The following is a 15,320-nucleotide window of genomic DNA, read 5'->3' as shown; positions in this document are numbered from 1 at the left end:
TTCTCTACACATACCATAAATAATTCATATGCAAATATGTTTAGATTTGGATTCAGCAACTTTGATAAGATGTATGGGTTTATATTTGAATCTGTTCCCTGGAAAATGTGTCTAGTTGACTTTGTTCACTGAAATGATTTATAAAACAGATTTCTGTTCCAGAAATGTTGCAGGTTTTCCCACTTTAATATAACAATTTACCTTTGCATAACTGTAGCGATCTCAATGAAAAGAGTGTTTTTAGATTATCCTAAAATACCTTTTTGTCGATTTTACACCTAGGTGGAGAAAAACAGCAAAATGCTTGGAAATTAACTAAAAAAATAAAACAATTGGCTAAGATTAAAGGCAAACTTTACAGAGCTAAACTGGAGTTTTCTTTAAAAAAAAATTCAAATGGAAAAAAAAATAATTTGAGAGAGTTTTCAGTTTCACATCTTTTTTTTCAATTTTTTTTTTTCAATTTAATTCTTTGCTTTTGGCCATAATGTAGCTCCATACTTTACTGTCCACCATTGAATATTAGCAGTATTCTCATACATGTTTGAAAAATACATTATTTGTATAGCAGTCCCTTCACTTCTCCATTTTTGGGACCTTATTGATCATATTTCCAGCTTTTTTTTTTWAATTTAACACATAAAATCCAATTTGAACTCTTAATTATTTTTGCCCTTGTCACGTCAAATTAAGCTGGAACTAAAGTTTGTGTTGGTGAGACCATTTATTTCAGAGCTCTTGCAACCTCAGAGTATTACTGACATTGAAGTCACTCTCCCATTCACCTAACAGCGATGTATAATGTAGGATAAGTACACATTAACATTAAATTAGACGGCTTCTTCCAGTGTGGGGAAGCTTACTCAGCAGGGGGTAGATGAGGGCGACGATACTCACCTCTGACAGTGTTTCATTGGCGGCTGTGGGATCTGTGAAGAGCTGCAGCAGCAAAGCAGGAGTGCAGGCATGCGGCAAAATAACGTAAAAACCACTGATGGTATAAGTACATCTGCTTGATTTAAATGCAGAGCTTGAACAGGCTTTGCATTCAAAGAACTTTGTAGTATTTCTGAAGCTGGCTGCATGAGCTTAATTGTTTGGGAAATGCTGGTTGATTTGAGATGTCGTTTTGTAAGTTTGACCTCTCAGCTTTGTGGGGATGCCGGCGTGTTTTTCTTGCACATACCTGTTGAGAGCCGTTGGCCTGGAAAAAGCTGCCAGCCACCCAGCCAGAGGCGGGAAGATTTTCAGCCTTTTCCTGTTGCGTAACGTCAGCTAGGAAACAACCTGCCAACAGGACAGGTTGGCTGATGAAAATTTAATAAACAGAATCTGGTCGACTTTAACCTAAATTAAACATGGTTTGCTGGCTCACCTTGGACATGCAAACTTTTGTTTCTTTATGTTTTTCTCATCAGGAGAATTCATACACTTCAAACTTTTAACATTTTGTCACGTTGCTACTACGGTGTATTCTTCAACGTTGGGATTTTATGTTATTTATACAGAGATAAGAAACTATGGCAGGAGTGTTCAGCCTTTAMAGCCTGAAGAGACATTTTGCTGTCAGGAAATAAAACTAGTTTAGAGCCACAAATGCCAGATGACTTTTTGAAAAAGTCAGGTTTGTTGTGAAGAATTTGATTATGAGTAACAACAACATTCAGTTTCCATTTGGTATCAATAAAGCATTCTTTTAATTTAATTTGAATTGAATTAACTCATAAACCAAATATCTTGTGTTCTCGATATTATCTTATGTTGAGAAAACCATCAGGAAAACGTTAATTTAGAAAATGTCCGCTCTCAGCTTCTATAGGTTTTTATGTCAGTTTTTCGTTTATTTCAGGTATTTAAAATATCTTCCAGTATTAAGCTTATTGCTCTTCAAGAGGGCAAACTTGCATTATTATGCAATTATCAATATAACACTTAAAAGTAGTCTCAAAACATCAATGTTATCGTTTATTGCAATAACTTCTGGGTCAATTTATCATCCAGCAATTTTGCTATTTTGACAGGCCTGGTTGTGACAAGTTTTACATCGTAAACACTGATTTAGTGACATGACAAATCGCTCTGTGTTTCGCTCTCCTCTCTCTAAGCAGGAGGAGTGGCACCCAGTCTGCATGTGCAGCTATGTGGATGTGTGTGTGGCGTTGTTGCCTGTAAGTGAGAGGAAGAAAAGGATGCAGAGGTTTGGCAGCGAGGGAGGAGGGAGATTCACTCGACCTGTCCGGGTCTTTCATGTCACATTTCTGCCCTCGAGATCTGACCTCTGTAACTCTGTCTGAAAAATAACCTGGAAAAACTAAAATGGACTAATGGAAAACTGCCCTCTGGAAAAGAGTCGGAGCAACGCACCTCCTCTTCCTCCTGCTCCTCCTCCTCCTCTTCCTGCTGCTGCATCAGACGGGAGAACTGAAGAGAAGAATGAAAGACGTTTTTAATTTGCTCCTGCAGAACTCAGGGAAAGACGCTGGAGCTTGTGTGCCAAAGTGAAGGCTTTATGTGGATTTATGCATCTAATTGTACAGTTTGAACCGTTTTAGTTTCTGTTTAAGGGGAAAGAGCAAATAGTGGAGGGAGACGGGAGGAGGAGCAGTGAGATGAGATGACTACAAAGGACAGGAGTAAAGAGGAGAGTTGAAGAAGAGAAAGCAGACGACTGGCCTCTGGATTATTAAACTGTAAGTATAATAATATACCTAATATTTGCTAAAAACTGCACTTTTTGGTTGTCCAGATGTTAGTATTTTGCAGAAAGAAAGATAGATGTTACTACTGCTTCTGCTCAGTTTGTCTACTTTCTGCTGCTTTCGTTGCATTTTGTCTCATTTGATTGTTTCTGCTCTCTCTGCGTGTCACGTTAGCAGCAGGAGAGGGAAAGGCCACTGTCACATCGTGTTAGTGTTATTAGACATGCACAGAGGGAGAAATACACTTCAGCTTTGATGAGCGCATTCTGGAAGATGTGTGTGCATGTGTGTGTGTGCGTGTTTGTGTGTGCGTGCGTGTTCAGAGAGAGTCGTAGAAGAGACAGTTTTCTAAACCAACATTTTGCAGTGTAATAATCTGGCCAGTCAGCAGAATGGTAAAGAAGATTACACTCTGTGATAAAACGAGGATCAGAATTAGTTTGTTCCTAAATGTTTCTTAATTTAACAAAAAATAAAAATGATCAATGAGAATACAGCTTTTAAATATTTGAGAAAGCCAAATATTTGTAATTTCAAGGCTTTGTTAGATTCTGATTTATTCATTTTATTTCTCTTTGGGATCAGATAAGTATTTTTGAATTTGAATTAATTCACAGCAACTTACTTTTATAGGATGAGAGTTTCAATTAACTAATTTAATCTTATATTAAATGTAGGTTTTAGATACAACCAAAGGATTTCTTCATTGACCTTGTTTATTTCATGTTAGTTACAAACATCCAGCACACAGACTTGCAAACACACACACACACACACACACACACACACACACACACACACACACACACACACATTAAACATTAAACTTGGTGGAAGGCAAGTTTTTCAAAGAATAATGTTATTATTAATACTATAAAAACACTTTATAGAGCAACAAAAACCTTTTATTGAAACGACAGGGTTCCATTAATGCCAAAAATATGTTAATGTGTCTATCACATGTTTCTATGGTGTGTTTGTAGTGTGTTTATTTACTGTGCTTTTGTGTATAGATATATGTAATTTGTATAAACATAGCCATGGACACATGAACATATTTGTGGCACTAATGCTGCGTTCACACTGCAGCCCCAAGTGACCCAATTCAGTTTTTTTTTTTTTTTTTGCCTTACTGCGACTTGTGTCTGATATTTTCATTACTGTCTGAACAACACAGGTCGAATTTTTTGACCCAGGTCACTTGGATATCTGATACGTATCAGATATTTTCAAATCTTTTCAACTGTGAAAAGATTTGATGTGAATCTGAATGTTCAGGTCGCATTCATCAGATCTGAACGTCACTGACACTCGACAAATCTCACTATTCTGCGTCCTGATACTCGCAAGCAGGAAGAATAACAACAATCATAGCGGACTTTAATGAGGATTAAGTTGTTAATATGCTGCTCCAGTCGGACAACAACTTAAACATCGTAAGCTAAGCTCCACCGTTAGCATCCATGTTTACTTCCGCACTTCTTCTTTTATGGYGGTTGGAAAAACACTGAGAATGCTGTTGTTATTGCAGCCTCTACTGCGCATGCAGGACTTTCAGGTCGTTTGCAGTTCACAATGGAGATTTTATACAAGATACATTTATTTGGAAGTGTGAACACCCACGCCAAAAATGTTTTAAATTCACATAAAATTTTAATTGGGTCACTTCAGGCTGCAGTGTGAATGTAGCCCAATAGAATCTCATATAATATCTGTCTTGTGAAGATGGCTGTAGTTCTATATGTTGTGCAGCTCATGAAGTATTTATTATGTAAGTATATAATTTGAATTAAAAATAAATGTAGTTTGTACGGTTTTTCTATAAGAATGCATCCCTTTATCACCCATCTTATTGTTTTTATTCATTAGTCACTCCCACCAGAAACGTGACGTCTATTTCTTTTAATATTTTGTTTTTTCTATTTAAAAAAGGCGAATGGACAGTGTCAGTGATGGACATGCAGCTAGATGATGGTGTTATGTTGTAGCTTGTGTTGTGTTGACTCCTGGGCAGAGTGGCGGTGATGACTTGGCTGCAGGCCTGGAGTGTCTTACTGATGACATTACATAACTGTGACGCTCAGTTGACTGATATTAGATTAAGACATTCATTAGATGCCTATTTTGAAATCTGTACTTGTAATAACCTTAAGTAAAGAAATCATGTTGACATGTTTCCTGCTGTAAGTCGAACTGTCGCATCCAGACTTTGGAGGGAAAGCAACAGAGGGTGAGAAGGAAGGGCAGCCGCTTCCTGGAGCTTTTCCACACAACATCACAAAGCGACTCTGACAGTCGGTGAATTTAGAAGTGCTTCGAGGTTGTGTTCATGCTATGGTCGACAGCCACGCTACTAAACTCCTCGGTTAGTTTTGTTAAACAATTCAAACCCCGATGTACTGCCTTCCTGAGAATGAACAGGTATGACAGGGGGAAAAAGCGTCTGGACGCTTTCAGAAATGTGACAGACGAAACACACATCTGTCCTCCAGCATGCTGTCTTTATATTGCAGGTCAGTAGTGCTGTCTTTCTGCATCTTTACAGCTGAAGACATCCTGAGAAATTAGGCCACTTTGATCTCCTCTGAGTGCATCATACATTTTTTATGTATGAGTTTAGACTCGTGCCCCGACTTTACAGCTTCTCATCACTAGAGTACAGCGTTTAGGTTTTAACGTCTATGTTTTCGCCACAGTTTAAAAGTTAAATGTTTAAAGACAGCGTGAAGCAATTTCTAGGTGTTAAAAACAGAAGCTGCTCTGTCTTCACGGATATTTGCTTACACTGCACAGGGGGAAAAAACCAACACATAACCTGCGTATTTCACAGACACTTAATTCAACTCCATTTACCCTGCTTTGGTCACTCAGAAATATCAAAATAATTTCTGTTGGGGCTTCTACTGGGGTTCTGTTACCTAGCAACCCCAGCGGAGTTCCGCTCGTCGCCTAGCAACCCAAGTAGAGCTCCAGCATGTTTGGTCAGTTGGTTTTACTGCTGTGTGTGCTGAAAAGTGACTACTGGAAAAGACAAGAGTTTTGTTGAAGACTTACCATGTAGAAACCACTTCCTGTATTCTTCTTCCTTTAGGTGTAAACATTGGATTGGGGCCAGCAATCCAATGCTTATTTGATTAAAGTGACAAGACGCTCTAAAACAGCACATTCTGAAAGGAGCTCACAATAGGCAGAACTGAGCAGACTGAAATCTCTTTATGTAGGAATAATTTTGTGCAAAAAGAATGCAATGAGCATGTTTTGCGACCTAACCTGTTCAATGAAGCATAAGAGGTCACCTTTAAAGTTATTCTTGTATAATGCCGTGAACTCAAAGACTCTGAGCAAACGTGTTTAATATTCTAGTTCCAGAGCTGAACACAAAAGCAAAAGCACAACAAAAGCTTAAGTGGGACCCTGGAAGGTGGTGTGCCAGAATGTGAAAGGTTGAACACAGGAATCTGTCACCCAAGCCGTTACCTTTTACCTTGTGTTGGCATTTTTACCTCCAACAAATATGTTGGAAGGAGAAAACGAATGTCTATGCTCATCAGTGTTTTTTTCCCTGTCAGGTTTATTAGCACAAAACACACTAAAAAAAGGATCTGCTGCTCTTTATTATCTTTAAATGTCAAACTAGGACAGATTAATCAAGAGAAAACAATGCAGTGACCTCTGCAAAACAGAGATAAGCAACTACAGTGAAATATGAACTTGTAGCTAAGAGTCATTTAGAAATACAGTACAGGCTACAAATACTTCCTTGAAGTTGCAAGAACTCTCTGACTTCAAGATGAGAGCACCAGTACTAATGGACTGGGATTTTTAGGAACTTAATCCACAAGTTTAATCCAATCACTGAGTGGTACAACTTCATGTTTACAGCATCTCATCTTCTTGTACTGATGCTACTCTTCCTCCTGTTCCCACTGGAGGAAGATATTATCCCTTGTAAATGACATTCATTGGTTTTTGCCAGTCTGCTGATGTTGTAAACACTGAAAACATGCAATATCGACTAATTTTGGGTGAATAATGTCCTTTCTGTGTCAGTACGCCATGATTTATTACCATTTAAAATGTGTTAATAACACCAATTCACTCTGTTCATTGAGTGCAAAACCTCAATATTGTGAAAAAGGCAGTAAATAATATATTTTAATGCAAAATAAAGTAGATAGGATAAATGTTGTAAAACATTGACAACTTCAACATTTCTGACAGCGACCTTTCAGAGGTGGTAAAGCTCATCAGAGTCATGAGCTCCTTTCAGTACGTTTTCCTCTCAGCGTGGGATTTTGGACATTTATCTGTGGTGACATGGTCACTGTGTGAGCACTGAGCAACACCTGCCCTTTTCCACATGCTCCACACAAAGGTCAAGTGTACAGACCTGCCTGCCTGATGGATGCTCTGCCTGGGGATTATTTCACTGCAGCCAGGGAAGAAGAAAAATGAGGTGGGGAAGTGAAAAGAGTTTAGTTCACTGTACAGAAAGCAAGTACAAATGCAAAAGTAGATTGACTGCCTTAAGAGACTGACTTGTACGTTAATTAAAGGGAACCTATAATACTTCCTTGGACAGGTTATGATAGATCTCTGGGCTACACAAATCATGTTCAGTACATCTGTTACACAAAAATAATTCTTAGATAAGATTGTCTTGCCTTGTCACTTTAAATCCAAATTAGTTGCTGCCGGCCACATGACCCAAACTCAATCTTATCTTAGAAAAGTAGAAGTAGAGCCTCCTGCACAAACAAGAATGCAGCAAGTAAGTAAGTCAATAACAAAACACTTGTCTTTTCCAGCAGCCATTGTACAGCACATACAGCAATAAAACCAGTTGACCAAATGTGCTTGGGTTGCTAGGAAACAGGCTGGGCTTAGCTGAGGTTGCTAGGTAACAACGCATTGATCGTGGAATGTGACTTAACAATCAGGAGGTTTGTGAAACGGTTAATTTTCCAGCCATCAAAAAGCATTAACTTATTGTCGAAAAACACCTGAATGTTTTTTTTAGACACTTGAACTGTTTTTAGAAGCAATTGAGGCCATAATGGAAGTATAAAACCTGCCAAATGTGAATTTTGCATAATAATTCCCCTTTAAATAATAACCAATTATATCTAGAGTGCTTCTTTAGTAGCACATAGCTGCAGTTATGAATCATTATGTCGTGATGAGTTTGTTCTACGTTTAAAATGATCTAAAACTATAAGATCATAAGAAAGCTCACCTGAGCGTTTTACTGTTTTATCCAGTAGTTTTATGGGTTTCATTTTTTTCTTGATTGTGTTTTTAATAAAGATGTCACTTTTTAAGGTGAATTTGAAAGCCTTTATAGGCACTAATAAATACATTGTGTTAATATTATAAATTATATTTATTATTTCAAATGCTGTGCAGAATTGTTAGTTTAGATGCGACAGAACCATTCACTTACTCTTCTGTTTTTTCCTATAAACTTGATGATCCAGGAGGAGAGATGAGGCTCTGATCCAACTTCTCCAGGAACTTATACTGATCTCATCTCAGCCACAATATGAGCACTCCAACACCCGGCAGCCCAGACACGCAGGTGAAGATGGGGTCCCAGGAGATGGCGATGCTGAGCAACCTTTTGGCTGCTTACACTTTCATTGCAGGTGGGATCAACAATTCATGTGGGATTGACTGTGATCAGTCTTCTAATTATAGCTCTCACGTATTTCTGTGTTGAACAAACATTTGAAACATGGACGGCTCTAAAATTGTACTCAAGTAAAAGTAAAAACTGTCCAATAAGTTACTCAATTTAGAGGTTTCTGGTTAAAAGGCTACTCAAGTACTGAATAACTGATCAAAACATGTGATTTAATATTTAAAAATTACGTCATCAGACAAAAATTGTAAATTATGTCCGAATTCTGTTTTTTTTTTTTTAAGACTAAAATAAAAACATTCAACCTCAACAAAAGAACAGATTCGGGCAGCACTTTTCCAAACTTCTGGAGTCTCCGGAGATTATTATGCACAGAAGGATTCTTCATGAAATCAAGAACATTATGGACAACCCTGACCATCTTCTACACCAGTCTGTCTTGAGAAGACAGAGTATCTTCAGTCAGAGGGTTCTTCAGAGTTGCTGTAACACAGACTGCTACAAGGAGATATTTCCTGCCAACAGCCATCACTGTCTACAGCAACTCTTGGAATTAACATGAGTTACAACAACATTTAATTTCCCTTTGGGAATTTGAATTTTTGAAACAGTAAACAAATAAAACCTGAATTTATGCAAATACATAGTCAATGGAGACTTAATCTGTTTTAAATCAGACTCAACCTTTCCACTGCTATACATATATATAGATTTTCTTTTTTACAAACAAATTCAAAAACACTTTTTGAACCGAAAAGGAAATAAATGTCATTTTTAAGCATTTTGATGCCAGATTTTAACTGTAATGTCTTGATTTCTGTAAATATGAGGAATCAAATGTGGAAACTAGATGGAGATCAGGCAGTGGAAACAGGAAGTTTGATCCCAGATGAAGAGTTTGAAGAAGCAGAGAAAGGAGGAGATGCAGAACGTGAAGACAGAGGAGAATGAAACCATCAGCTGTCCATTTAACTCTGAATTGATTGTCGCTTCCCTTTGTCGCAGACCAACCTGAGAGAACAGCTCTAGTGTTCCTCGGCGGTGTGTGTGTTGGTCTCCTGGTCACGCTGTGCGCCATCGTCTTCCAGATACACTGCCGAGCGGACTGCCACTATGGCAACAGCAATGACCTTCAGAATCGCCAAAGGGTCAGACATCACCGTCGCCAGCACCTCTGTGCCCGCCCTCAGCTCACATCAGACGGTAACCCAGACAACACCGGTGCTGTGGTTGTGGCCTCTGGAGTGACTGGGAACACTGGGGACTGTGAGCAAGAGGACTGGGACGACACGTCTGACCTGTCGGCACGGCGACGCAGGCGTTTCGAGAGAGCTCTGCTGAACGCCACCATGTTCACATCTTCTGAGGGTATCTGTCACAGAAACACCTTTGAATGGTTCTCCATTTTATAGCCTCCTTCTATCAACCAATTAATCAAGTTTATTTGTACAGAACATTTCAGCAACAAAGCGGCTCAAAGTGTTTTACATAATAAAAACACATTTTTAAAGAAGACACCATACAGTCAACAATTTAGCAAACATTACATTTTGATGAGTACTAACACTGAAATCAGACGCATCAAATATGTTGGCCAATGTATCATTATTATAAAAAAAAAAACTCTAAACAGGTGAGTCTATTGAAAAATGTTTTGTTGCAAATATGCATTAAGCTGCAAATGTGGATGCAGTTGTTACTTTTGAGTAAGATGTGTAAAAGAGCTTAAAATAAATAAATCTTTGAATGTATAGTGTGATCTCACATTGTAAACTATTCAATGGGGAAAAATATGAGATCTATTATGCAAAATTTACTTTTTTCACGTTTTTGTTCTTCCATTTGGGTCTCAACTGCCTCTAAAATCATCCCAATGCTTAAAACAAACACATCTGTTTTATGGCTATAAATTAATGTGTTTTTGGTGTCTGGAAAATCAGGAGGTTTCAAATTGGAGGTGTCCAATTTGACTGATTTTTCAGTCAAACTGGGCACTGCGCTGTCACCTAGCAACATCAACCAAGCCTAGCCCATCACCTAGCAACCAAAGCTGAAGTCCAGTACTGTTGGTCAGCTGGTTTTACCACTTTATGTGCTGTACAATGGCTGCTGGAAAAGTTACACGTTTTGTTATAACTTGATGGAAAACCAAACAGTCATAAACAGACCGGGAGGAAAACAAAGTGCAGGCAGTCAGATATATGACTGGTGTAGAAAAATTAACATGAAACAGTTTCCACTGCAGCAGTGAGCCTCTGAACAATGAGGTAACACGGGTTTGTTTGGGGCTGAACAAAAAGAGAGTACAGGCTTTAAAAAACAGCTCTGAATCTCTAAATTGGTGAAATAATATAATTCATGTATGAGACACGGTTATGTCTTGATTAACCATAACAGTGTAGGGTGACATCTTGAAGATTTAGGACGAAAAGGTTGTTGTTGACATCTGTAAAAGTCCAGCAAGAGAAGCATGTTAAATGTTCGATCCAGTGTGTTAGAAACTGTCAAGACACAAACATAATCATACATTGAGGCAAGGCTAAGAATGACCGGAGAATAAATGGTTCTGCTCACTAAATTAAAGACAAAATAAATAACTCATCAAATGGATGGAAATGATTTTTTATGAAAAGGTTTTCTTGTAAGGTCTGAGTTTAGCTCTGATTCTCTGCTCACAGTCCAACTTTATGTGCAGAAAACCAGATAAAACAAATAAAACAAAATGCTAAGTTCCAAAAGTAAATCAGAGGATAGGTGTGTTTAAAAGTGTCTGTTTGTTTCTTTAGAACTGGACCGGGCCCAGCGACTGGAGGAGCGGGAACGGGTTCTTCGAGAGATCTGGATGAATGGACAACCAGACATCAGCACAGTGACTCAAAGCCTCAACAGATATTACTGATGGAAGACCAAAAAGACAGATACAGACCGGGAGGAAAACAAAGTCAGATGGATGACTGGTGCAGAAAAATGACCATGAAACAGTTTCCACTGCAGCAGTGATCCTCTGATGTAAAACTGGTTTGTTTGGGGCTGAACAAGAAGAGAAGACAGAAACTGATTTTTCAAAGACAGTTTAGCAACAAAACAATTGTCTGTAGCTGATATTTAATGGATTCTGGTCTATGTGACTGCTGCCATTAATTTACTGGGATGTTTTCTCTTTTCTGTTTCTACCAGGCACTTCTCAGTAGAACATGAAAAGGAGCAGAAGGGAATAACAATCTAGCGTCCAGAGCTTGATTTTGTAGAATAATGTTGCACTTTTCTCAGCTGACCCTTTATTGTTTGTGAACCTGCAATAATCAAAGTTTTGCAACTTAATACTTTTATATTGAAGAGCAACTTCCTCTTCCAAGACGATCATGGAAACTATGAAACATGGTGGTATAAATACTGGTGCTTTTACTATTGCACTTCAATTTCATCTCATTGCACAATGAATGACATCAGACATGAGAAGCACTGAGGATTATCAGCTCTGTTGCATCACTTTATGACAATCCTCAATCTGAGTTATTACAAAGAATGACTAACTTAATTTTAATATTTGATTAAATTTGTTTTGACATACTGATTAAACTGCTGTATAAAAGACAAAGTGGTGGCTTTGCAGTTTTTTAAAAACACAAAGTGGACCCGTTATGCAAAATTCACATTTTGCACATTATCGTACTTCCATTTGTTTCTCTGCTGCTTCTAAAAACAGCACAAGCACTTAAAAATAAATGCATAAATTGAATTTGTGTGGCTTATAGAATATCAGTTAATTGAATCAGTTTCAGTGTATGCAGACAATTCTTGTTTTTAGAAAATAAAATTAAAATCTCTGATGCATTATCAACCTTGAAAAAAAGGAAGAAAAAAATAATGATAAATTGAATATTTTAAACCCTAAAATTAATATAAATTCATGCAGGTGATAGGGTAAGGATATTTTGGACCAGAACTATGCGACACCTGGTGTCGAAAAAGTGCAACTGCATACTTTCCACCTCTACTTTCCCACCATTCTTTCTTTTTTAAAAACATAATTACTGTTAACTCAGGTGAAATTTCAAGTAAAAATATAAAGAAAACAATTTAAGCTAACTAGCACCAGATAAACAACAAAATTCACATTCACTCCAACAAACTGGGACAGTAAACAAATCCCATTTGGGAATGTCAAAAAATGGCTAAAACAAGACAGGAAAAAAAATTTATACTAAACACAAAGTGGATTCAGGTTTATTGATTCACTAAGTGTTAATAACAAAGTGATCTAGAAGAAGCTAACTGAGGACATCTAGCGGTGAAGAGGTGAAACAGCATACAAAACGACAGGATTTTTATCGTTGCCTTCTACTTTTCAGTTAGTTTTATTTCTCCTACCCACCTTTTTTCTTACTTATGGCTAAACAATAATCAATATCATGTATGTGCTCTAAAAGCAATAATGTTTAGCTTTAACCAAAATGAATGCTGTTGCAAGTGAAAGATGATATTGAAGCAAAAATGCATATTTCTCTTGCTGCTTTGTGAAAGTTGACTTTAATTACTCCTTAAATTATGAATCATTTAATATTTAAAAATGTTCATTTAATTTAAATTTAAATGGAGAAGAGTAGCCCAAATCTGTTTCATTATATTAGATTAGGAAAGGAGCTAGCGTTCCACATCGTTGATACCATCCTGAGTGCGTTTGACCTAGGAAGTAGTGTTGCCACCTTTCAGAAATTAAAATAAGGGCCACTCAGGGTGTGCTGTGGTGGCGCAGGGATTAAGCACAGTCCACATATGGAGGCCTCAGTCCTTGACATGGCCGTTGCAGGTTCGATTCCTGGCCTGGTGACCTTTGCCGCATATCTTCCATTTCTCTCATTACCCAATTTCCTGTCAACGAACTATCAAATAAAGGCCACTAGAGCCAATAAAACATTTAAAAAGAAATAGGGGATTTAAATAATATTACCAGAATAATTTATACAAAAAAGGAGTCAGGTTTGGAGGCTGATTCTAGAACAAATTCACCACAAGAGCCAAGGTAGTCAGTGTTTTTCAAGGCAACACTTGAAAAAGAGCACACAAAAAAAACAAAACAAACAAAAACAAAGCAATATTTCATCATTTGACATAAGAGAGCCAAAGAGCCACTTTTGTCTCCAGAGATATAGGTTGCAGATCCCTGGCAGATAGAAAGTCTGATCCTTTACATGTTGCATTATAGTGCTGCAAAAGTGCGGCGGTATAATTTTTAATTCATTATTGAAGTAAAATTGTGAAGGTTAAAAAAAATCCACCACTGAGTATTAACAATAGACATTTATTTAGTATAACTTCTTTGGTACCCTTTGGTATTGGTCTAGAACCGCCCAAGGCTGCAGGTCTGTGTCTGGTGCATTAATAATACATTAAATGACCACTGAACAATGAATTCATAAAATATATCAACATTTCAAAATAAAACCTACAGAAAGCCCTAACAAACCTCTTTTAAAGTAGGAAATAGTTATGTATTTACTGTTAATCTATTTGTATGTTTTGTTCTTTAAATGACCATTTGTATTATTTTGGCTGATATTATTATACATTAAATAAGTAAATAATCAAACCAGTAAAAGCACAATAAGAAACTTACTCATAGCAAAATGTTCTGTACCATATCAGCCTCAGGAGATGATTGAGGGAAGAAGAGACGCTGATGTCTGGTTCTTTAGGTTCTGACGGGTCTGCAGTTCCTTTCCTGATCCATTCATACAGCAGCACACTGCACCGAGATGGACACTTTTTTTTTTATTGCCTCTGTTCATCCTCACTAACATTATTCAGCCTAGGATTTGCGTCTTCCCTCACGCGTCTGTATCTTTATATTCAAAATGAATCCTCAGAAATATCTTTATGAGAGGATTTACTACTAAGGATGGTGGAGTATCGGGTTGAGGATGTTGTAAAAAGACACGTTGATAGCAACTCACCGTGGCTGCATAGTGTCCTTCTCTAGGCAACCGTGACAACAGCGTCAAGCCGTAGCATTCTGGGGTCCTGTGTAGCTCCCGCCCATAGACATGAATACGTAGACGCCTCATGGAGCGGGCCCGCCCGTTGCTGCGATACGTCACAGCATCTGCCATATTGAATATGGAATATGTGCCAGTAAGCTAATACAGTTAAATGGACCGAACTTCACAAAGTGCCGTTCTACAAAGTATTTTAAATTAATACCTGTCATTGACAAATTTTCTCACACACACTAATATATTTGGTAATCAAAGAAATGACTATAGACAAAGTTTCTAACTTTTGATGTGATTATTTAATTGTTTTGAGGCATTTCTGAATAAAGAGCACAATGTTTTTGTTTGATAGAAATGATTGTGATAATTTTTATATTAACATTGATGAACAGAAACACTTTTAGAGTGTTTTATTAAAGAACATATTTGCACTCACTCATATGAGTGAGTTTTTGAATATGTTAAAGGCCCCAAACAGCCCCGCGAAGTGGCGGGAAAAAAAGAAAAAAAAGAATAAGAATAAGAAATCTTGCGATTACAATAAGCCTTCACCAACTCTTCAAATCTCGGGCCTAATTAAGATAAATCTCTAATGAGTCCCTGATATTATTCTGGCAGGTGGACAGTTTTTAAGCATCTTGATGAGGTATAACAGACGGCTGCCCTTGGTGACCCGTCCCGCCTGAGGGTAACTCATCCAGGAGAACTTTGTCTTTTKGGTCTCTCTGGTCTCAGGTGTGTCGGCTCCCAGGCGTCGGCCGAACACGATGTAGCCCCACTGAGGCTCATACCGCTTTACAATGTCAGTAGCCGACCTGTTGTGCTCGTGCAGAGAGCCGACCCCAGAGGCGACCTTCGGCCTCAGGTTGGCCAGCACCAGGTGACGGTCAGTGTCGTTGCCCAACTGGAGAAGGAGCAAAGCCGAGTCTTCCACTTCCTGTAGCCCAGTGGCTGCTGAGACAAGCTTTACTTACACACCTCACACAC

General features: G+C 38.0%; 1 protein-coding gene across 1 annotated transcript; it reads left to right on the top strand.

The window, feature by feature from the left end:
- The first annotated feature begins 2,164 nt into the window (after positions 1 to 2,164).
- LOC103462784 (protein eva-1 homolog A-like) lies at positions 2,165 to 11,991 on the top strand. Its single transcript, XM_008405780.2, has 4 exons — positions 2,165 to 2,690; positions 8,177 to 8,344; positions 9,346 to 9,708; positions 11,127 to 11,991. Exons 2-4 carry the CDS (start codon positions 8,242 to 8,244, stop codon positions 11,237 to 11,239), a joined length of 579 nt encoding a protein of 192 aa, XP_008404002.1. The 5' UTR covers positions 2,165 to 2,690; positions 8,177 to 8,241; the 3' UTR covers positions 11,240 to 11,991.
- The last annotated feature ends 3,329 nt before the right edge of the window (positions 11,992 to 15,320 follow it).

This window comes from Poecilia reticulata, linkage group LG3 (assembly GCF_000633615.1).
Source record: "Poecilia reticulata strain Guanapo linkage group LG3, Guppy_female_1.0+MT, whole genome shotgun sequence".
Taxonomy (NCBI): Eukaryota; Metazoa; Chordata; class Actinopteri; order Cyprinodontiformes; family Poeciliidae; genus Poecilia; species Poecilia reticulata.
This window is presented reverse-complemented; position numbering and strand designations above follow the sequence as displayed.